Genomic DNA, 23,729 nt, shown 5'->3' with positions numbered 1-23,729 from the left:
TTCCTTAGCCCAGTCTCCAAATACAGGAACAATGAAAATGAAAGTTCAGGAACATTTCATTTCCAGTTCTTTGTTCTTTTTTCTTTCAAATAAGAAGGCAACATGTCAGAATTTGTATGGCTGAAGAGGCTGTTCAAACACCAAGTGTACCTACTTGTTTGTGCAAATACAAGGGTTAAGTTATTGCAGGAATAGTGACCGTAACCTGGATATTGATTTGATTTGGGAAACTTCAATTTGTGCAGTAGGATGACAAGTTAGATGAAAGACTTTTTTTTAATAAATGTGAATACTTGCCTTTGATCCTGTTAAAACTAAAAGCAAAAATACACGCATGAACTGTAAATCTAGGTGTAATGTTTAGCAGACTTTGCATCTGTTCTTAGTCCAGCCAGACTAGTATTTTTGATGCTCTGTGTTACTGAACAAACAGCCTTGAAGGCAGGCATGGGAACCTACAAAAACCCTGCAGACTTTTACAGTATGGATGGATAACCTACAGCTTACCTTATTATAACGTCACTATGCATCTGCTGCAGCACAAACAAACCAGTAGGCTACAACAAGGCTTTTACCATCGGTCAGATTCTGCTGTCTGTGCTGTATCCCCTTCCTCCAGAGGTCAGACCACACTGCTCCTCCTCCATCCAACCCCCTCTCCCACCATCCTCAGAGCTATTTAACCACTTAGCGGGACGAGCTACAGCTGCACATCGTCCATGTCAATCAACCCACCCCTCTGAGGCAAGGCCACAGCTGCGTGTTAGCAATGCTGATCGACCCACTGCCTCCATTCCTCTGCATGCATCCAGGTCAGTGTGCGGCAAAACATGGCACTGCACCTTTGGCATGTGGATCTCAGGTGCTTTCAGAACTATCCAATACATCTTACCATGGTGATTGCCACTCTGGCATTCTTCAGTTAGTAAATGGAGCAGCCTTGAGGCCTTGGCTGGAGGAAAGGGTGGTTTAATCTTTACAGCTCTCCTGAGATGTTCATTAGTACTAGGCTTATCTTTCAGAAAGACAGAGAGAGAGATGCAGAGAAATTAGGTGACGTGTAAGTGATTATACAGCAAATCAGAAAAAAGGAACACAGAGATCTTGATAAACAGTGCCCAGCACAGACAGCTTTGTCACCAGCAAGCGAGCCTTACCCTTTCTGCAGTGTACTTAGTGGGAACTGCTTTTTACTCTCAAGCCACAGTTCAGATGCATGGGAAGAAATGCAGAGGGGACTTTTCTGCCTTCATCGCTGCTCTCAAGAAGTATGCACCTTTGCACAAACAGTTTTTGGAATCACAGAAAGCCTCTGACAGACGCTGCTTCTGCTCTTGGTACCTTACAACATTAAATTGTCTGTCCTTCGCTGCCTGCAGGTCCTTCTGTGGCACTAGTCTAAAGGCAGTGTACAATCCTCGCTGTAACTTAGACCTGTCGGTGTGTTTTCACCCTTTGCCATCAGAGGATTTTCTTCATTTGCTTTGAGATCTGCCACCACTGATGAGCACAGATACAGGGAGGAAGGAGGCAAAACCCAGTTTGACTTGAACTGCACAGTTAGTTAAAACCACATATTTATTATGAGACCTGGTAAAAGACCTGAAAAGTGACACTGCTTGTTTGATTAACACAGAAAAGGAATTAACAGCGCAAGTAATTAATGGGCAGCATCTGTAGTAGTCCAGAGGGTCTGCTGTGTCTTTGCCCAAGTTACAGGTTTGTAAAATGAACATGCAGTGTATGAAGGAAGCAGCTTGGCTGTAGGGAAGGTATGTTTCTTGTAGAGATGTCACAAATCACAGGAGAGAGAGAGTTGATTAGAAATGTGTCAGAAAGCACAAGCTTTAGATGAAGCTGAACTTTCTTCTCAGGTCCATTCAACATATGCATTTAATTTCTTTTTGTTCCTGGTTAATATTCTACCGGGTACTGGGAGAGGTTATTTGGCTGCTCAGAGAAGGTCTGTGCATCCTGAAGCACCAGTTGACTTTTTGCAAAACACAAATGAAGCCCCTGTGTTAATTGTTCAAAAAAAATACTGTACCATTGTTTTAAATGGGACTCGTGAATGTCTGTGATACTGAGACCTAAATGAAGTTGTTTCATGCAAACCTCATTCACTTGCTGGTGCATAACTCCCCTGCTGCCAGTGGGATCATCTCAGAGGCTGCACTAAGGAGAAGAGGATGTAATCCAAGGATGGAGAACTCTAACGTACCCATTTCTGTCGAACAATGCCTCTGTCTTTGTGTGTGTTTGGATTCCCAGGAGATGCAACTTCTCCTTAATAACAGGGGAGCAGAAGCTGGAAGTCCATTTGCCCCCATCTCAGTTCCCCAGAAGCACCTAAGGGAACAGAGGCAGCTAAATCCCTTCATCCTCCTAGAAAATCCCATTTTGTTTCCTCTCTCTGCTTTTGCATCGTCTGGCTCTCTCCCTATTGCACCTACTTGCATGAGCTATGTTCGTCTTATCTCCTTGCCTTTGGATTTCTCACCGATAGGAGATATAGTTTTGTTTACCGGTGTACTTTTGTTTTACAGAGAATGCAGAGGGGTTGGGGGTGTGTGTACTTCAAATGAGTAATGCCATCTCTCCAAGTGAATATCAGAGCCATTCTGTTGTGCAGTGATTTTGTTTGCAAGATCCCAACTGCTGTGCTAGTTGGATTTTTGTATTGGAATAGGTTTGGGCTGAGTCATGTCTCACAGTGATTGCTAAGAGCTCTACCACATGCTCTTTTCTTTGTGCATGTAAGCAACTGACAATTCACCTGCGGAAGCACAATGAGATTTTAGTGGAGCTGGAGAACGGCATCAAGAACTCTCGCAAGCTGGAGACCTTTTGCAGAGATTTTGAGCTACAGAAAGTCTGCTACTTGCCTCTCAATACCTTCCTTCTCAGACCTTTACACAGGCTTATGCACTACAAGCAGATAATGGAGAGGCTTTGCAAACACTACCCACCAAGCCACGTAGACTTCAGGGATTCAAGAGGTAAGTAAGAGAAAAGACGCCAGTTCCTGGAGCTGGGTAATGGCATCCAAATTCATTAGAGATGCACGGTTGGACAAAAAAAACCCCACTTTTATTTTTTTAAGCCTACATTGAAAGAGGATTGAGCTGCAAAATCTAGCGCTCGAAAGACCAGAAATGGTAGGATTGAGGTTGCTCTTGTATATATGCATTATGTCACAGGCTGGACAAGTACTTGGAAGAGAAATCTGCTGGGGGTTATTAAACACACAGAGATGGCACGCAGTTCAGGAAATAGCTTGAGCAAAACAGTTGGGAGGTTAGGAGAGGGCACAGGGAACAAACCATGAGTGCTTGTCTTGTTCCTAGCTTTCCCTAGAGATCCTCTGGGAACACAGAATGATGGCCCAGGTGAACTCTAGGTCTGACCCAGTATGCCTGCTATTATTATGTCCTTAAGTTAACGTTATTTGGGTTTGTTTCCCAGGTATGCGGTTTGCTCTGTTACGGTTTTCCTGATTTGTTTCAGGAACTCAAAGCTGCCAACATGGTTTATTTTCCAAATGTGAAGAAATTTTCCTCCTGTAGTCTGAACTCACTGCCTGCTATTTCTGATGATTTGTTTTCCTCCTTTCTTACCCATCCCCCACTGTAAGCTATCTTACATTTAAGGGTAACTGTGTTATCTATACAGTTAGCACTCGGTGCAGATCCACGGAAGGACTTGGGCAGGGAGCAATGCTCTGCGTGACTGCTCCCAGCTGTAAGGTGTTAGCTGGCTAAGGTCCCTTGGGTGCCGTGTGAGGAGACCCAGGGCAGGCAGTGCACAAAATACAGAGGTAACTTGACCTGTAGCAATAGGAAATGCCACAGAGGTCTGTGGCACTGAAGTGCTGCGTGACACAGATGTTTGCCTAAATGTAGCTACTGCCTGAATGATCTCAAGGAATGCAGCAAGTGGTCCCTTCGTTCCTTTTAGCCAAGGCAAGGTGATGAGGATGATGTGTCCATTCCCACCTCCCCAGACAGTGCAGCAGCCACGAAGGTTTGATTCCTGCTCCACTTTTGAAATGGATACAAACACAGGATTCAGGGGTGAAAATAAGAGAGCATGAGAACAACAGTGTGCCTCAGACACCCTCAGCCTGGGATCAGTCTTTTACTAAGGTGTTTGCAGATTTTTGTTAAAGGTCAGAGTATAAAGGAAGCAAAAAAAAAAAAAAAAAAAGAGGGAAGGTGTGGATGCAAATCCCAGCAGAGCACAGGTCTTCCACTAGCAGGTGGATGTGCTCTGTGCACTGAGCAATGATGTAGGAAGGAAGAACCGCTGTCACTGTTCCCTTGCCCATATTTTTAAACACAGGTGGCTGAAACTGCTCTTCTAGCACTGAATTCAGTCAGGTTGTTTGGCCCATTCAGAAACTGCTTGTTCATTCAGGAGTGTCAAGGCTGGTGTTCACATACATACGTGGTGGCACAGGGAGGCAGCCCATGAGCTGGTCACCCAGGAAAGATAACGTTGTGAAGTGATTTTCAGCTTAGTCTGAACTGACTTACTCCGTCGTTTACACAGCAAAAAGACAGAACGTGGGAAGCAGATTGGAAGCAGCCCTGCACTTGATTTGGCTTCTGCTGCCACAGAGTGGGACTTTGTAGTGTCTGCTTCCTCCTGTGGTCCACCTGATCCTTCTTCACACAGCAAAAATCCTCCTCAACAATGGAGATTTTCCTTAGGAAAATCACTCCCAGCTGTTAGGTCACCCATTGTTGATAATGTCTTTGGAGAGAATGAAGTAGAGCCGTGATGCAACTCAGCAACATGCAGCCCTTTTAGTTGTTCTCGTTCCTGGGACTGATGACAAACCCCCAAATTCCTGTGCTTACCATCTGAGATGGTAACAGTAAAGGACACTGCCGTGTCCTGGTGTTTTCAAATACGAACCTGACCCAGTGTGCTGCAGGCAGGGGGAAAAATGCTTGTTTAGATTTGTTCAAGCATAGAGAAGATCCCTAGATTAATTGGAGAGGTAAAAAATTAAGTCCTTTAGGAGAACCCATTCATTGGTGTTCTGAGTTGGCTCGATTATTCCTACAAAGTTCCTGGGGCTAAAACAGAGCACACTTTTTGTTGGGGAAATAGATTGTCTCCTCATTACGACACTCCACCCTCTCCCTTCCCCTCTGTAAGATGATGTCCAGAGTCTGTGGTTTTTAGTCTGCCTGGGGAGCTTTACACTCTGAAGGAGAAGGGTAATACAGGAAAGGTGATGTTCATGATCTGGGTGCTGCAGACAAAAGCCATCTTTCTTTTGAACATTCTTGTAAATTTTTAATAAGCATTTTATGGTTTTGTCCATCTAGCTGCTTTGGCTGAGATTTCTGAAGTGGTGGCTCAGCTCCATGGCAATATGATAAAGATGGAGAACTTCCAGAAGCTGCACGAACTCAAGAAAGACTTGATAGGCATAGACAATCTGGTGATCCCAGGAAGGGTAAGTAGCAGAGTTGTGATCAAAGTCTGGTACAATTTCAAAGCATTAGGTATGTTTTATAAACCTATTTATCAGGAGCAGCTGTGAAACTGAGTTTCCTCATACGGTTTTCTCTCACCAAACACTCTCAAATGTAAACGTAACAATACCATAGAACACAGCAGCCTTTAAAGCAGGAGGAGGCAATCATCTTTATTACCTTTTTACTGATTATATTAGGTTTATGTTATGTGTAGGTTTGGATGGTTGTAGGCAATTCCAAGCATCTGTTACAATAGAGGCGGTAAAAAACAGCATTTATCACAGCATTCAGAGCTTGAGCAATTGCACACTCCCTCATTTCTTGCTGCCCTTTGTTTTTTCCAACCCTCAATGCTAGAGCACGGTAGATTAAAGGGAAGAAAGAAATTCATGCTGGAGGACCTTCAGCCCTTTCATGACGCCTAGCTTTGAAACTTACAGCCCCAGATATGAGCAGTCTTTTTAGTCTACAGGTAATGTTAGGTGATAATTTTTTAGTTATATTTAGTTAAAAGTGTTGCCTTAAATAAACACTCTTAATTCTGGTATAGAAATACCAACATCTCTTTCTCATTTGTCATGGTTTTTTTTAAAAAAAGTGAGGCTTATTTCAGAATAAATGAGCCTCAGTGTAATATTTGTAGCTTTTTTTACTTTTCTAGGCACACTTATCTGTGTGTGCAAAGTTGAGAGTTGTTTGTTGTTGTAATTTCCTCCCCACTCCCCGACTTTTGTGTGTAATTCGGAAAAACACTACTTGCAGCAACTGAAATGCCATGGAAAAATGCATCACTTGCCCCTTATGTGTTTCTGGGAAATAGCCTGAAAAAAAAAAAAAAAAAAGATGAGTTTTGCATTAAGCTGCAAATATGGCAGCACTTGAACTTGCCCTGCAGCCCGGCCATCCAGCCCTGACACACCCCTGTGGGATGGCCAGAGCGTGGCTCAGTGACAGCCGCAGCTTGGGGTCTGCTTGCCATGCCATGGCCGTGTCTAGTGCCACCACAGGGTCGTGACAGAGGCAGCTGGCTGAGCTCTCTAGGGTGTAGTTCGTTTTAAGGATTCAGACATTTAGAAAAAGGGGGTTGAAGGTGATGTCCCGTTGGGAAGGCAGTGCCGAGCACAATTATTTCTGGATTTGTGGCTGTTCCCCGCTGCCTCACTTTGCCTCTTCCCTGTCTCCCAAGCAGCTGCCACGGCTCATGCCTCCTTCCAGTGATCCACACGGCACATTCGCTTCCTTGGCAAGCCCCTTGGGACATTTCACAGCCTGTGCATCTCTCTATCACATGAAATTAAATGCTGTCATCGGGTGTTTCTGCCACCCTATTCTGTTTAAAGGCCAAGCAGTCTTTCTGTCCGAGGAAGTTCAAGAAAAAAAGCAGATGGGGGGCAGAGGGTGTTTGCCTGCCAAAGGCAAAAGTCATTGGCCACCACGCTCTGGCATGTGCCCAGAATGTTGCTGCTTGCCGCCGTTTGGCCACTCTCCTGGCTCTGACTGAAGTCCCTGAGCCAGCACACACCAGGCAGGGAGGCAAATGCCACTGTCACCCGTGAGCTGGGTTACCCGAAGGGGACTGAACTCCATGTCTCAAAGGAGAAGTCTCGTGTTAGGCTGGTGACTCAGGTGTGCTAAAGGAGGCTGCAGGTGGCCATCCTCTTCGGTGAGGTCTCTGCTGCCACCGAGCTGGTTCCTATATTGGACATTAAAATCCCGTGGTCGGCCGTGCTTGCAGAGCGCAGTGAATGCAGCTCTTGATTCGTGTGTTTGCACAGCGCTTGCCATGGTGGCACTAAGCCTGCTAGTGGCTATTAGGCAGTGCCGTATAAATAGTAGTTATGATTAATATTCTCTGGTGGCCGACATAGCTTCCAGTGGCCTTTCCGGTACGATGAGCCTACCATGACAGAGAGAGAACCTCTAGGCACTTTTTCCACCCCTTAGCCCCTATGCAATGCAGCTAGTGGTACTGGATACATCACAGCGACACTAAGGCAACCAAAGTGTCCCTCTGAACAGATTGATCTTAAGACAGCCAGTTTATTCCAAAGCTGCAGGTGATTCTGATGCTTTATATGCCTTTTACATGCACAATTATGAATTGAATGGCCTTAAAAGAATGTAATAAATAAATATAAACCTCCTGGTGGAAGCTGGAGAGAGTGACTGAAAAATGGGGTTTTCACAAGTTTCAGGTAAGTAGAAGGGTGAGTTACAGTACAGTTCACAGTAAACCCAGAAAATCCAGCACTTTGAAAGCTTCAGATGCGTTACTTTTCCTATAATTCCATTGCTAAACATTCTTAAACAGTTTGATCTGAATTAATGTACTGTATTAGATGACATAGATGGTACTAGGATAACTCGCGCTGCCAGACAAATTTCCTCCTTTTTCTGCTGCTGATGGCAATGTTGATTTGCGTAGCTGATTTTACACCTGGGTGAAGACCTATGTATGCCACATGCACAACAGAAACTTACCACTGGCTAACCAGTAACACAAAGGCCAGCTTATCACTAGTTTTTCCATCATTTGTACTATGAAAAATACTCATTCAGAACTGATGAGAGAGGGAGCTGTCTGCAGGAATCAGCGTTCCTTAGCTGAATGTCCTTAGAATGAAAGACTGTGGAGGAGTTTATCACAAAAGACAGTTACAAGTGGAAAGAAACTATCCTATAAATAAGGTTTTTAACATACTTAATCAAGAAAACAAAGTCTTAGTGACTGATAGTCAAGTGAGTCCTGTGACAAAGGAGTCATATTTACGTTTGCAGAATAAAAAATGCTCAAATTTTTGCAGAAGATACATACTTGTTTTGTATTTGTTTCCCACAGGAGTTCATTAGACTGGGCAGTCTTAGTAAGTTGTCTGGTAAAGGTTTACAGCAACGGATGTTCTTTCTGGTAAGCAAGAAGACAGTTTCTCTTTAGTTTCATGAAGTGTGCCTATAGACAACTACTAGACATCCTTTGAAAGAGTTGCGTTTAATGTTCAACATTAAAGAGTCAGTACAGCGTGGCAGGAAAATACTTCCGTGGTTGCTTGTATGCAAAACAACAGTGGGTCTGTAGAAAAGCTTGTGAGTGTACTAGGTTTTACATGTTTGACATTTAATCTTTCAAATGAGCCTAAGATATAACCACTAAATCTTCTGGGTAGGGTTATCCTCTGCCTTTAAAGGCACTAAAGAGGAAGCCCAATGAATACGGTGCGTATTTTCTCACATGCCACAATACTTGTTACCAGGCGATGCCTCGATATTACATCTGTATAAAACATTAAAAAGCTGAGACTAGAATCTCAAGTCAGTTCCTCAGGCTGTCAAAGAAGCCTTTGGTTTGTCTCAAGCACCAAAATCGTTTTGGAAGTGAAGTCCTGGGTCAATGTTCTGGGACTCCAAATACATGCATCGTCATTGGCAAAATTAAATCCCCCTCTAGTGGCTGATCCACATAGCTTCATGCATTATTGCTATTGGATTGTAGAAGGCTCTGTGAGAGCTCTGTTTCATACCACAGAGTGTTATTTTCTTGATGCAGCCGTCTGGTTTGAGAAAAAACATCCTTTGACCCAGGTGGTACAGTGAAAATATATGGCAACAAAATGCAGGCGCTCACTTGACATGCTTTCGACAACTGCTGTTACATGCAGGAAGCTCTACAAGCCGAGATACTCAGTCTCTTAACCTTGATACTTCCAGCCTAAAGCCATCTACCTTAAAACAGGTCTCCCAGCTTCCTTCTGAATATGGGGAGTAATAGATACCCACTTACTTCATAAGAGTTAAGTTACACACACCTCTCTTGAGCATGCTAGCTTATCTTTCCACACAAATCAGAAGAAAATGTTGGTGAAACACACTTACCTTCCATAGCTTCAAAGTGCATCAGAGTGTGAAAGGTACTGCTTGGTTTGGCTGCTGCTGTGGCTTGTTACTTCTGACCCAGAGATCACAAAGGGAATGTTAGAAGGCATCAGAAGAAAGACGGCGGAAAATTGTGGGAACATGACTGAGACTAGCTGGGAAGGCAGGCAGGGAAAATAACAGGTGTTAATACTAGGTGCCACAATATTATTGTGGAAACCAGTATTTTGGATCCATGCATGAGAACTGCCATATAAATAGCGAGTACTGGCTAGCTTTCCCATATTTACCATTCTGAATTATTTTTTTTTCTACATACGTACATGTTGACATCATTCTAATAATGCTTGTTCTTGCTTTTTAGTTTAATGATATCTTGTTGTACACAAGTAGAGGCCTGACAGCATCAAATCAGTTTAAAGTCCATGGGCATCTTCCACTATACAGCATGACAGTAAGTATTGCGAGAGCTTCAGGGATTCACGCTTAACCGGCTGTGTATGTTCCCATATTAATTGCTTGATGAATTTCTGCTGGACTGAAAGCAGCAGCGAAAGGCTGTTCTCTGACTCAGAGAAGCTGTGGTTACATTCTGCACTAACGGGCTCTGTGGGGTTCGGCACGTGTTCATGCAGCATTCTATGCAAAGGTGATTATAGAGCAAAAGGGGGTGGGGGGAAGAAGCATTCTGCAGGGCAGCTTCCTCATACTGCAAAACTTCTCATGACATGGATTCTTTATTTTTTTAAAGCCATAAATTTAACCATGATCCTTTACAAGTAATTGATCACCAACTGCTTATAGACACACCGTGCAAGGCAAGTGAACAGTAGCAACAATCTAAAATTTCTATAAAAAAGAAACCATTTCCTAATGTTTTCAGCTCTGGATCTTAAAGCCAAAATAGTGGGAAACTGGCAGCAGTATGTCATTTGGAGCTCTCGTTGCAATTCTTTTGGAAAACAGCCAATTCAAGGCAATAGCACCACTTAAATCTTCTTATATGATTTCAAAAATATTTTTGCTAGTTTCAAAACACTTTCATTCCCCCTGTTATTTTCACTGGAACTTCTCATGGGTTTGTATCTGTTGCGTACTGCTTTCCTGAGAACAGAGTTAGGTAATCACTACCACAGTACCTGAATATCTCTAAACATCTGCAAGGCTTCAAGTTTTATCTAGCACTTTTAGGAATCTACTCAATTGTTGGTGTTCATTTGGCACAGACTTGTTCACAACAGAACTGTGTGGTGCTGCAGTGTTCAGAGCACTCCCAGACTTAACACACCCTTTTGTATGATGAATCAGTCTTCTGATGAAAATACCACTATTTTCCTTTTTTTCTTTGACACAAAGCAGACAAAGACGTGCTTTTGGTTTAAGAGGTTACCGCAGAACTTACTGCTTTTCCAACAGCCACCACTTTTTTTCTGAATACCTAGCTCAAAACTGTTATTTGTGAACATTTCTCTTCGTTTTCTTTTCCCCAATGGTAAGAGCTTGTTCAGGTCGCTGTTTCACCTTAAGAAATACATACTTCCTGCAATCTGACTGCATTTGGGCTTTTATCTCTCAGATAGAAGAAAGTGAAGAGGAATGGGGGGTTCCTCATTGCCTAACACTACGAGGTCAACACCAGTCCATCGTTGTTGCTGCAAGGTAATTCAGTAGAGACAACATGCCTGTATAAACTGTATTTCTCTGCAGCTTTCACAGTGGGGCAGATAGAAAAGCAGAGAGGCGTCATTTTGTTTGGATTTGCTCCTAAAACAATTTCAAAGGTATATTCTTCTGTGAAATCCACTTAGAAATAATAATTTAAAAAAAAAAAAGGTGAATGGGACAAAACAGTGGCGATTATACAAGTTGGAACCAAAACTTTTAAGTTATTAGGGGAAAAAAAACGAGCATCTCGTATCTGAATTTATTTATTTAAATTACAAGTAAGCCCAGCTTGTGACTGATTCTTAAGAGTTTGCTTTCAGGCTTTATGAAAGTGAATAAAACCTGCATTTTCATTGTTAGTACCCGCGCTGAAATGGACAAATGGACTGAGGACATTCAGATGGCGATAGACCTGGCAGAGAAAAGCAGTGGCCCTGCCCCAGAGTTACTGGCCAGCAGTCCGCCTGACAACAGTAAGTAAAGGCTAGAGAGCAGGTTTTACTCACTTTTGTCAGTATGATTGGTGATTGCTTCTAAGCAAAGTGGTGAAAAGTGCTGGCCACAGGTCAAACTGATACATTTGAAGTTGATTTATGTACATATAGATATATATGTGCCATTTTAACGTTCTTGTTGATGTTAGCAGAAAATTTCACTGAATAGAGAAGTGACTTAAGCATAATGATTCCAGGAACTATTTAACAAGATTTGAGCAGTGCCTGTCCTTGGAAGGTATTAAAAGCACCAACAAAGCACGGTAGTTAGTCTTTGATTCTAACACTTTCAGAAACACGTGGGAAAAAAAATTCTACTTAACATCAGCACAAAATTATTTCTAAAATTGTGTTTTAAAATTAGTTCACAATATTGTGGACAGAATTGATTTGTTTAATTTTTCCAATTATATATGTTGTTGCATAGAGGAAGAAAGATGCTTTTTCCCTGCATTTCATAGAGTCTCCTGATGAAACTACTGTAGACCAGGAATCTGAGGACGACCTCAGTGCATCCCGCACCTCACTCGAACGTCAGTCACCACACCGTGGCAACACTACGGTGCACGTCTGCTGGCACAGAAATACCAGTGTTTCAATGATCGACTTTAGTATTGCTGTGGAGGTATCTGCCTCAGAACAATCTGAACTGCAGCTTCCAGACTCGCTCTTGAATGACAATTTCCTTTTTGCTCCTCCTTAATAAGCGCACTATTCCATTGTCTCCTTCTGAGGAAGTTTCAGGCACACCTATTAAACTGACTCCCGTATCCTCAAATGATGGCATAAATCATCAGTCAAGAAACATCTATTTGCTCCCTTAGCGCATCTTTGTAAAATCAGTTCGAGCAGTAATTGTCATAGAAGTAACTGTCCAAAAAAAATGCTGATGCCCTTTAAAATTTACAGCAGGTTAAACTGTCTTAATGCTTTAAGTTACAGAGGCATTAAGTCATTGCTCGAGCTGAAAGGATATTGTCTTTAGCTGCTGCAGCCAGAGTTTAAAATACGTGTATTACTAACGTACCTTCTTTACCTAGCCATCTTTTCTGGAACCTTGTCTCATTGCTCAGTCTCATCTGCTTTTTCTTTATTTGCGTTTTCCACCCCAAAATAAAAATCCTTTTTTCCCCCCTGATCACAGCTAAGCCAATTTTATACACATTCATTAATTCTGTACTCCATAGATGAGATGCAGACGTTGACTTTTCAAAGATTAAAACAGAAGACTCCTAGTTCAGTGTAGGTTTTAGGATGAGGTGGTGAGCCTGCTTAGGGTGCCCTTCCTTCACCCAGGAGTCTCCAGGGAGCTCAGAGTACGTTATCACAGAACTCATCAAATGGAAATTTATGGTTAATGAAAACAGTTAAAGGCATCTTAAAGCTGAGTCAACTTGCACTCACAAGGCAGTCCTCAGACGTTAATTAGGCCGTCATTGCTCTAGAGAAGACATACTGATGCTGAATGTAGAGAGGCAAGGACAGACCATATCCGTAGCTTGTGTAACTGCCTCTGTTTTTAAACAGGAGATTTTTGCTGAAATACGACAGAAGGAAATTATTCTGTACTAGAAAACACTTGACTGTAGGGCCTCATTTCGATCCCATGCAGGTGCATTTTTTGCTTTTTATACCCTCATATCCTGCAAGGGAGGAATAGTTCAGCGTGGAAACAAGGTCTTGTATTTTTCACTTAAGCAGAGGGCTTACTATAAATAGATATAAAACTTAAACCAGTGACTAATTCTAACAATTAAAACATTTAGTTAGGCAAATCTTTTGGTCGGAGATCTGTGCTCATTATTCCATTTTTGTTCAAGTGAATGCAACCAAAGCAGCAAAGACCAAACACACCCTGGAGACATACGTTGTTCTGTGAAAACATCTTCAGCTCCGCTGCTCTTCCATGCGTGGCAGGTTACGCTCATGCTCACATCATTCTGTTGGTGGCTCTCACTTCAGCATTATCGTTTATTTTCTTTGTGTCTCTCCCTCCTTTCTGTCTCTCTCGTGGTAGAAGATCCTCTCTCTGTCAGTGACTGTACTTCCCTACCTGCTGGACTGATCAGTGATCAGCGGCCTGTTTCCATTTCATATGTCTGCTGGTACCGAATGCAAAGCCTGTCCTTTTATGATATCCTCCAGAGTAATGAGGTAACAGAAAATTAAGGAGTACACCTGTAACTTAGGGCAAGGAGGCAGCAGTCCAGATATCAGAGAATGGGATGATGTAAAGCAAAGGCTCGAATGTATATCCAAGACTGGTGAAAACAGAACGTTTTCAAGAATATTTTATTTGTAGTAGATACATCTTTGACTATTAAACTTTACAGGTTAAATTATTAGCTTTTGCAGTATATAAAGAGAATGACGTAAACAGCTATTTTGATCCAGGTGAGAGCCTTTACAGTCAACAAGGAATGGGAAGTAAGGAATAATTCACTGAGAGCTCCCCTTCATTTGCAAGGCACAATGATACTGGACTTTACATCTTCACTATGTGAAGAGCAGCTTCTTCAGCCAGCCATTATAAATACTCGTACTTGGTTATGGCTGCCTCCTCCTTTTTCTTTAAAATACCCAAACTCTGGCTTAAGAGTAAGGTTAACAGTCCTTGCTTTTGAAATCTTTGAAAAGTTACCAAGTGAACTCACTGGGGACTGAGCACTCAGTCTCTATCTGCAATTCTGAAGTATGTCATAATTTTCCTTTACATCACAAATTCATGTCAGACTTTCTGTTTTCATTCTATTTAAGTACCATTTGAAAAGAACAAAGACTAGGACAAGAAGACTGATGTTTAGTAATATATTACTAAAAGCCACCTCAATTTAAGAAAAATAATTAGTGTAGCAGCCTGAAGTTTTTGGAAGTACCCAGGTACAAACAAAATAGTGTGTTACACAAAGTACTACTTTGTAATAGAAAAATGCAGAAGAAAAATATGTCCATTCAACCACAACATTTTCACATACAAGAAGGTCACATACAACCAGATTAAGAGCAGATAATTTTTCTTACGTTAATTAAACTGCGGGGATCTTTCACTGTTTCATTTGGCTACTTTTGATCTGTTTCAGAACCAGCTGTCTGGAAATCTCCTAAGAAAATTCAAGAACAGCAATGGGTGGCAGAAGCTCTGGGTGGTGTTCACCAACTTCTGTATGTTCTTCTATAAATCGCACCAGGTAACAGGCTGCATAAGTATGTGTGGCTGGAGAAAACCTTTTGTTTTTTCAAGGCAGTAACGGAGAGAAAAGCGGACATCAGTCAGGGATGCTGTAGGCAAGAGAAGCAGAAGCGCTGGGCATGCCTACCCAGCCTTTACTGCCACTGGAACACGGAGCAGAGCATGTTCTCCGTCTGATCACTTGTCAACTGAAGAACACGTGCTTGTTTCCTGAAACTTTCAACAGTACATATCATCCCTAAAAGTAAAACAGATACTGCTACTGCTCAGAAATTGTGGCACGAGTTTAAACAAGAGGTTTCTCTTGTACAAATTCTGAGATTGTCACAGTTAAAAAACATACTAGTGACTTATACATTTTGTTTACCATTACTGATCTTTAAGTCAAACAAGAGAGAACAGCAGCCAACATCCCACTGCAAAAGTAGGGGGGGTTCTGTCTAGAATCTAGAATCTGTTGGACTTTTGAATCTCTGTGTTTGAGCAGGCCATACGCAAAAAATAAATCCAGTTGCTACATCATGTTTCTATTTCTATAGAAACCTTTAACTATAGTTTCTGCACTTAAAACAAAAAAAAAATAATTAATTGTAGGACATTCTACGTATAAGCAGGATAAAGAAACGATTTGTTCACACGTCCTATGCCAGAAGTGTAAGGACTTAAGCAGTAAATGCTGCAGAGTGGCTGATAAATTTCTAAAGGAGTAGGAATTTGCAAGCCTAGGATGAACACATGTGGCGCTCCGTTGATGCCAAACAATGGAGCTTTATGTTCATCAATTTGAAAGCAGCTAAAGTTCAACATCTCGGGACACCTTTCATATGAGGAAATACCGGTAAGATCAGCCTGTGGCAGATCCTTACAAGAAGGGTCTGTAAAGATCGGCAAGCTGAAACTACCAGACAATTAAGTTCACTGCGATTGTATAAAGCTGGTATTTTTCCATGCATGCGTGGAAATGCAATCACGACCTTTAAATGAGCGTGCATCTGTCTTCCGTTTTACCTCTGTGTTCTCTTTACTTAGGGGCATTTGATCTCACAGCATTTTCCATTGGTTTTTTTCAGGACAATCATCCCTTAGCCAGCCTTCCTTTACTGGGATATTCACTTACAATTCCTTCTGAATCTGAAAACATTCACAAAGATTATGTGTTCAAGCTGCATTTCAAATCCCACGTGTACTACTTCAGGGCTGAAAGTGAATACACATTTGAAAGGTAAGTCAGTCTTCTGTGAGACAGCATTTTGTAAAATTCCAGGTTTCTTTAGTAATACAGGCAAGTAGTTCAGCACAATTGGAGAAAGAACCCTTTAAAATTTTAAAAGAAATTTTAAGCCTGATAATGCTAGAACCAAGTGGCTGGTTTTGATGATGCGGTAGCTGTAACGGGAATCGCTACAAAACCTGTGCTACGTACAGAAATCATCCAGTCAGAACTGATCAGGCTGGCTGTACAGGGAGCGTCAGGTCCCACACTTCAGGAAGCGTGTAAACAGCTCACAGGACTCTTCAGTAGCTCTTCAGAGTAACTTCATTCCCTCTAGTACAACTGGATGGTAAATCCATACCTGAAATAGAATTCTAATTTTTCACAGAAGCGGCTGTTCATACTACCTACTTGTGCCACTTCAGCATGCAACTTTTATACCTCCCACTTATTTTCAGATTGACAGAGAGCCAGGAAACAGGCAGCACTCCTCTTAAATTGTGATCTGAGGTTGTTCGTACTGGGAACCAATTTAGCTCTTTTATATGAAGACTGAACATGTCAAAAATCTTAATGTCCTCTCTTATTGAAGAAAGCGATTACTAAGTTTTAGCCACGTCAGCCTAAAACTATAAATAAGGCAAATTGTGGGAAAGATGTGATTAAATAAATGTGTAGAATAGGAAAAAAACACAAAAGCCCTTTCTCAGTTCTAGTAAAAGGAAGTAGGAACTGCAGCTAAATTACATTTTTTCCCTCTAGGATTAAGCGTGGTTGGTCTCAACTGCTCATCACTTGGGCCATCCAGAAAAAAAAACAACAGATTTGGTGTCTGCAGAGCAAGTAAAATAACTTCCAAGTTTGTGACTTTTGGGTCCCATTGCCCCTGTTTATCCTCTCTAAACCTCCTTTCATCCGTGCCTTTGGCAGGCATTTGGATCTAGAGCCTCTGGCCTTCAGACAGACTTAGGAGTAAAGTAGCGAGCAGGATGCTGCTGTAGGCACTGGAGATAAAACCTGTGTAAAACTAGTAGCACAGACTGTCTTTCAAGGAATCCTTCCTTAGGAACTGACCGTTCTTGTGTTTGTGTCTCTCCTCGTGCCTCCTCACAGATGGATGGAAGTGATCCGAAGTGCCACCAGCTCTGCCTCACGCACTCGAGCTCTGAGTCATAAAGAGCCTCATGCCTATTGATGGCTAAACAAGCCGCCGTGTCAATTGTCCAGCAGCTGCTGATTTTTCTAGAGGACATTTTAAACTCTTTTCTCCCTCCAAGTTCAGGGAAACTTACAATTTGGTAAAAGACAAAAATAAGTATGGTTTTGCAGAAACTTTCACAATTCCTCTGCAAAATGTTTTAAGTTCTCTGTGTGTTTGAACTAGCTTACCATCATCCCAGTGGCTGCGGTTTGTTTCACGTCTTGTGTTGTCATTCTGTGCTGTTTTTAGCTTGTGCCAGTATTAAAATATTGTCCTTATTAGAGTGCCAAATGCCAAAAGACATTTTGTTGCCTCAAAGATTGCACCTAAAAGAAAAAACAATTTACTTCACAATCTGAAAACTTTCCCCTCTGAGGCACACTATTTCTTCTCTTTTCATAAAAATATATATTTTTTTTTTTCCATGTTAATCTGTAGACTGCTGGATTTTTAAATGTAGATGGACTTTCACAGTATAGAATATAATTATATATACAGCAAGCAGTCTCACAGGAATGAGATAACTTTCAGATTTCATTCTTTTTCCCAGTCTTTCTACATTTAATCAGCAAGAAATTAGTAATTTTCTATCTTTAACAAGGAAACAGTTTACAGCTTGTTCTCACGTCCCTTTGGGGTTACAAATCCTTGTGGTATAAGTATGGGATTCTTACCTAACCATTTTCTTAGTGGAAAGTTGACCAAATTGTTCATCTGGTGGCTTTGAAAAGTGAATACTACTTGCAAGATGAAAAATTTTTAAAATAATCCAGTGCAATATTATTTGGGCTGTTAATGTACTGTGAATGGTATGTACAAGAAGAAATTAAAGGCTGTGGTGACATTCTGCTGTTCGTTTTACAAACTTGAAAGAAAACCTGTATGCTACAACAACCGCAGCTATTTGTGATGAATTCGTAGAGTGTTTCAGCATCTGAATCACCGGGGTACTACTGAAGCCCCAAGTTGTCATCCTGCCTGCTACGCATCCTAGTGTGACTTCCAGTTTCTTGTTGGAATTTCAGTCTGTCCCTCTCCCCTGGTGCTCAGTACACAGAGCAACAGGCGCAGCCAGCAGCGAAACACCCGTTTTGCTTACCTGCCTTTAACGTTGGCCAGCACCGTATTTTGGATGAGCTGGTGGCCCAACTCAGAAGGTTGGCAGCGCTAAGTCTACAATGTTTAGATGCTTTTCCTTACGTTTTAAGAAACGCTTCATCACAGGGGTGACTTAAAACTTCCATTAACAAGAGTTCAACGTGGTAGAAACACATCCGTCACCATTATGGGCCGTTGAGGAAACAGTGCTAGGCAGATGGGGCATCAATATAGGTATGGGAGAGGAAGCTGGGACCGTTCTACCCCTGCTTTTTCTTTGTCTAGCTATTCACTTTGTTAATGGCTTACCTGTGTGCGATGTATAAAATGGCGTACAGCTTTGCTCGCAAAAGGGAATAAAATACCTCATGATACCATCATACATACTCCTGTTTCGAGACAGTAAGGCCTTTCTCTTCCTCCCCCCAACCAAAGATCCATGCCTGCCTCCATCCAAGAAAAGGTTGGGCTCCTAACCCCTTACGACAAGCAGCAGTCCCCAGGGACAAATCCGAGCCACGCTGAGGAAGGGAAACAAGGATTTTGGCGTTTTTCCTTCAGCCGTGTGGAAACTTTCAAATCCCTGGGCAAGTAACTTCTTCCAGTTGCTCTTTTCCTTAGCTATCCCCACAGGACTATCAGTACCTATATAATCACATCTAGCCTACAGCATCACCGCTGTCTGTTTCTGACACTATGAAGGACAAACTTAGAAAGCAGGTAGAAAAATCAGGAGGCCTTACTCGCAGTTGCAGATCCCGCTGGCTGGTCTATTCCAAGCCTGTGACCCTGCCCTGTAGGGCCAAAGCAAGTGAATTCAACAACCTCGGTGAACCGGTACCATACAGGAACTGTAGTGCTTTAAGGCCGACTAGGAATGTAAACAATGATCGATATAGGGATGAAAAGGCAAAAATAACACAGCATAGATTAACCGCAGCTGGGCAGCAGCCTGCAGGCCTGGAAAAACAAAGCTGAAGCAGCAACAGCCGGTGATGCTGCCATGAAGTACAGTAAAGGGCTGCTCAAAAAAAATTATTACTGAGCTTTAAAATAGTATCTGCAAAGCCTCACAAGCTAGGTCCCTACGTCTGTCCTTTACAATTGCTACAGATAACACTGAAAGATTTTTTTTTTTCTCCTTAAAATTGACATTCTATTGAGGGCCGTGCCCTTAATTCAGCTGAAATTGAATTTTATTTTAGATCACTGGGGCTTGTTGGATACAATCTTCATTGCTGTTATCTGCTCAGTAGCTTATTCTGAGCTCTCAACAGAAAGGCTTTTATTTACATTCCTGAAATCAGATAACACCTTTTCTAGGTATTTCATTTTCATGCAAAGTAAGTTTGGAAAATAATTTTTCTGTAACTTCTAAGCCAAAGATCAAGATACAGCTCTATTTATTATGACAGCAGAGACTAGCTAGTCTGCAGATGCAGCTCCAGACTATCCACGTGATTCATTGCTCTGCATTCTCACCTTTTTGAGGTGAAAACAGGTTTGAAATAATTCTTTTTTCCTTCTTTACCAGTGTGATTTTAAAATTTTTAAATGGAACCATTTGAACTTCTGTCATTTGTCAGCATTTTTCTAGTTTGTTATTCCGAAGGTTACTCCAAAACTGAAATAATGGTATAAAAGCGACTTTCTTGCTGGTCATATCATACAATCAGTTGAAGTCTATGTGCATGAATACAACTCATAGTTTACTAGAAAGCTGTAACAGATAACCACTTATTTTTAACCCTGATTCACATCATACTGCTGCCCGTATAACTGAGCGGGGTGTGGAGACGGGCAGGGTCACCGTGTGCCAGGTTAGTGGCCACGACTACGTACGCCATTCTTGTGTTTCAGCAGTGGGAAAACCTCAAACTGGTCACTTTAAGAGATATAATCTTGTTATTACTTAGTATGAACGATGCTAAGTGATAACATGATAAGAACAAAGTTGCCAGCTTCGAATAATGAATAAATAGAAGCAAAACAGGAACTTTATTGCCATAGGAAGTTGCACCACGTGCAATGGGATCAGCAAAGCCTAGACTGCTGTGCCTATTTTTTTTTTTCCACAAGACTAAGCACCTCCATCGTTTCTCTGCTAACTTAGTTTTCATTACGACATATTTATTAATATACCTCAGGCCTACCTATTTTCACAAAATTTTAATCAAGTACTGTTGAGACCTCAATGCCTTTGTAAATTCAGCTGAGACCAGCTAGAAATGACAGCCTGAAAGGCAAATTAGAAGGTAGGAAAAAAACATGCTGTGATTGCAGAAATCCTGATAAAGGTCTTGGACTAAAGAGGAGCTCTTGCAAGGAAAGCTCATTTTGGAGACTAAAGCAGGTACAATATGCAGCTGTTATATCAGCCAAGAACAAAACAGAAACGAGACCTGAAATCTCCAATTCTGACCATTTTTCCTTTTTATACAGGACCAACCACATGGTCTTCTCCCTCAGAACAGAGTCATGGATGCGCAGATACACAACTCCAGTTGCTAAAGCACGCAAACATCCCCCTGGGGCACAGTGAAGTTCAGAGGAAAAAAAAATGGGCAACATGGCACACATACGGTTCTTTGAACAGCAGAAAATAGTAATGAAATATAATTACAGGAGTGCAGCTGTCACATGGTTTGTCACTGGTTCTATGGGTAATTAAGGCGGCGATGTTTGGGGTTAAGCTAATGCTACTCTATGTAAGCACTTCATTAGTTTCACTGGGCTGGCAGGATGGGGAATACAAAGCAGGCTTTAAATAGCTGCCATCTGTAAATTGGCACATTGTCTTATTACAGGACAAACTGTAATACAGAACTGCACATATTTAACCAAAACAGTACACTATCAATCATTTGTGTGTGTAGATTAGGAAAAAAAAACCACAAAAAAAACCCAAAAAAACAAACACAATCAAGAAAAGAACTCAACTTTCCATGTGGTTAGGCCATCTGTGAGAAATAAGTTCACTAAATTCCCCAACAGAAAAAAATACTCCCAAGTGTTCTTCCTGAGAATGTGCCTGAGTTTGAACAAGAGTTTTCTCTTGCACAAATTCTGAGATTATTTCATTAAAAACTGAACACAAATTCGTAAGCTTTCTACTTACCATTACTGACACGTGGGCAATAACTAAGCTAGAAACCCGCAAGAGCATCCCCTCCTGGGAGGGGACCCCCGAATCTCCTCTTACTGACCACTCAAATAGCAACATTTCATTAAACTTTTCCTTCTTTATTTCTAGGTCATTTCGTTTACAAGGAGTTTTGTTGTCTTGGTGTAGAGTGACAAAAGTAAAATTTTAATACACAGTTATAAACAGGCAGCAATATTACAGAAAACAAGATACACACTTTAATTGTCCTCTGTAATCATGCTTTGAAAGAAGGCAGAAAACCATTACATACAATTTTTCTACTGCATATGCTCAGTGCAATTATTAGCACATCTGCAAAACACAGTTAAAAAGAGCAAGCTTGCAGATTTGTGCTATAGTTTAAGCTCCTCTCCAGCAACTTACAAAAATAATTTGCAACTGTACCGATCCTTGCATTATACCTGTGCTTATTAGCTCTTCTGATAATCTTCCAACAGGGACTTTTTTTGAAGGCAAAAATAAGTTTCCTTAAAAGTAAGGCTAATGTACAACTGTTATAAACCGGTACCGTGTTGTTTAGAAACGTAATGCCAAACACCACAGAGAGCTGAACGAGATGTTTCACAAGTCCGTGAAAAGCACAGGCAGATGAAGGAGTTATGGAGGGTAAAGGAGGACGTGAACCCACCACACCAGCTACTTTGCAGTTAAGTGCCACTGCACGCACTCTTACCTTCCCCCTCCGCCCACCCTCCCGTGCAGCGAGGGCAGAACACCACAGCGAAATCATTCCGCAGTAACTGGTTCACCCATCCATCCCCACATGGACATACACAAAATACCTGGAGCTGCAAAGGAACGGTGGAACTTCAGAGAAAGAGCTGCTTCATTATTACACCAAAAGCATTCTGTACTACAGTGATTGTGCCGTCATCCTTTAATAAACTGGCGATCAACTACAAAGTGCAACTGCAAGGAAAATTAAGTTAAAAAAATAGATTACACATCTGATACTTAGAAAAAGCAAGCCTTCAGTTCAAATGACTGATTTCATTTCGTTCAGTGAGTTTATTTACTGCCTAATCTCAAAATCCCTGACAAATAAGCAGTTCCACTAATTTAAATGTTTGCATAAATAGGGACAGCTTGTCGCTTAGTATATGCAAGACTGAGTAAAGAAGTACTACCTGCACAGAAAAATCATCAGTGCAACATCATAACAGACATCTTTAGCATGGAACAACCTCTCAAAAATACCAGTACGCTTCTTCAGAAACTCAGGCCAGGCTTCTTTCTAATGAAGCTCTTCTGTAACCAATATAGATGTGATTTCTAAAGCATCGATACTTCTCAAGAGCAAATTATTGTAATTTCACATTCAAGATACAGCACGCTTTTTTCAGTGACTCTCAGTTTAAGACAGTCTATATTTAAATAATCTATATATTACATATAAAAATACACATCTCTACCATAAATGAGGTCTTGGCTTTTTTCTAAATGTCTGAGCCTTCTGGCCAATTGCCCTTGCTGCAGGTCTTACTCATACCAAGGTCCTAAACCAAAAGACACATTCACCAAGCAAATTCTGCCACAGTCTACTCAGAGAAGTATTTCCTCAACATACAGTCCTGGAACGCAACTCAAATGCAACTCAAAACCAGCTATGCGTAACTTTTTAAATGATTGTTCAAAAATAGCGTACCTTAGAATTTCATTTAATTTTCCAATTGAGAAATTCTTACATTTACAGTGCTGGCTGAAATCTCAACTTCCCCACTAGATCTCAGAGTTCTGTGCATCTCCGAGTAAGCTCGCTTTAATTTCAAGCCCTTACGTTAACAGATGACTGGGGAAAAGCTTCCATTAATCTATTTATATTTCAAATGCAAACACATCTATTTATTTCCATACACTGTGACAGCGTATTATTTATTGAACAGCTGAAATGTTCCGAGATGTCAAGAAGTCAGTTTCCCACTGCGCCACACTCGGATGCACGTTTCACAACAGCACAGCTACATTTGTTTCCTCAAGGGTAAGCCTATCCTTAACGTTTAAGAAGCGCACACAAAACAACGTATTTAAAGACTTTAATCAAAAAAGGAGTTATAAACCATTGCTCAAACTTACGCATTGTTCAATTTACCTTAAATTCACTTAGCCACAAAGGAAAACCGTTACCTCAGTATGCTAGCAAACATGTTGTGCCTGAGAATATGGCTGTAAGAACGAGTGCACATACAACCATTTCTTTCAACTGTTGTTTCAGCCTGGACAAAATTTCATAACTCTGTTAGCACAATAGTCGCCTCTTACTGTTAAATTAATGATTAATAATTAAGGCTGTTAAAATGCATAGAATAAGGGCTACAATGGTGATATGAAGTCCTGCAAGGA

At 41.4% G+C, this 23,729-nt stretch overlaps 1 protein-coding gene across 6 annotated transcripts in view; it reads left to right on the top strand.

Moving 5' to 3' along the window:
* Positions 1-17,972, top strand: part of FARP1 (FERM, ARH/RhoGEF and pleckstrin domain protein 1) — a 213,156-nt gene extending 195,184 nt beyond the window's left edge. For 5 of the 6 annotated variants that reach the window (XM_055803175.1, XM_055803174.1, XM_027788353.2 and 2 more), the window contains 10 exons: positions 2,762-2,999; positions 5,340-5,470; positions 8,332-8,400; positions 9,727-9,816; positions 10,939-11,021; positions 11,388-11,500; positions 11,983-12,146; positions 14,602-14,709; positions 15,782-15,933; positions 17,038-17,972. In XM_055803175.1, the coding sequence (XP_055659150.1) occupies positions 2,762-2,999; positions 5,340-5,470; positions 8,332-8,400; positions 9,727-9,816; positions 10,939-11,021; positions 11,388-11,500; positions 11,983-12,146; positions 14,602-14,709; positions 15,782-15,933; positions 17,038-17,119 (1,230 nt within the window). In that variant the 3' untranslated portion in view covers positions 17,120-17,972. The other variant, XM_027788354.2, reaches the window with a different exon arrangement.
* Positions 17,973-23,729: the final 5,757 nt, after the last annotated feature.

Source organism: Falco peregrinus, chromosome 4 (assembly GCF_023634155.1).
Source record: "Falco peregrinus isolate bFalPer1 chromosome 4, bFalPer1.pri, whole genome shotgun sequence".
Lineage (NCBI taxonomy): Eukaryota > Metazoa > Chordata > Aves > Falconiformes > Falconidae > Falco > Falco peregrinus.
The sequence above is the reverse complement of the archived record's forward strand: the minus strand, read 5'-3'. Positions and strand labels throughout refer to the sequence as shown.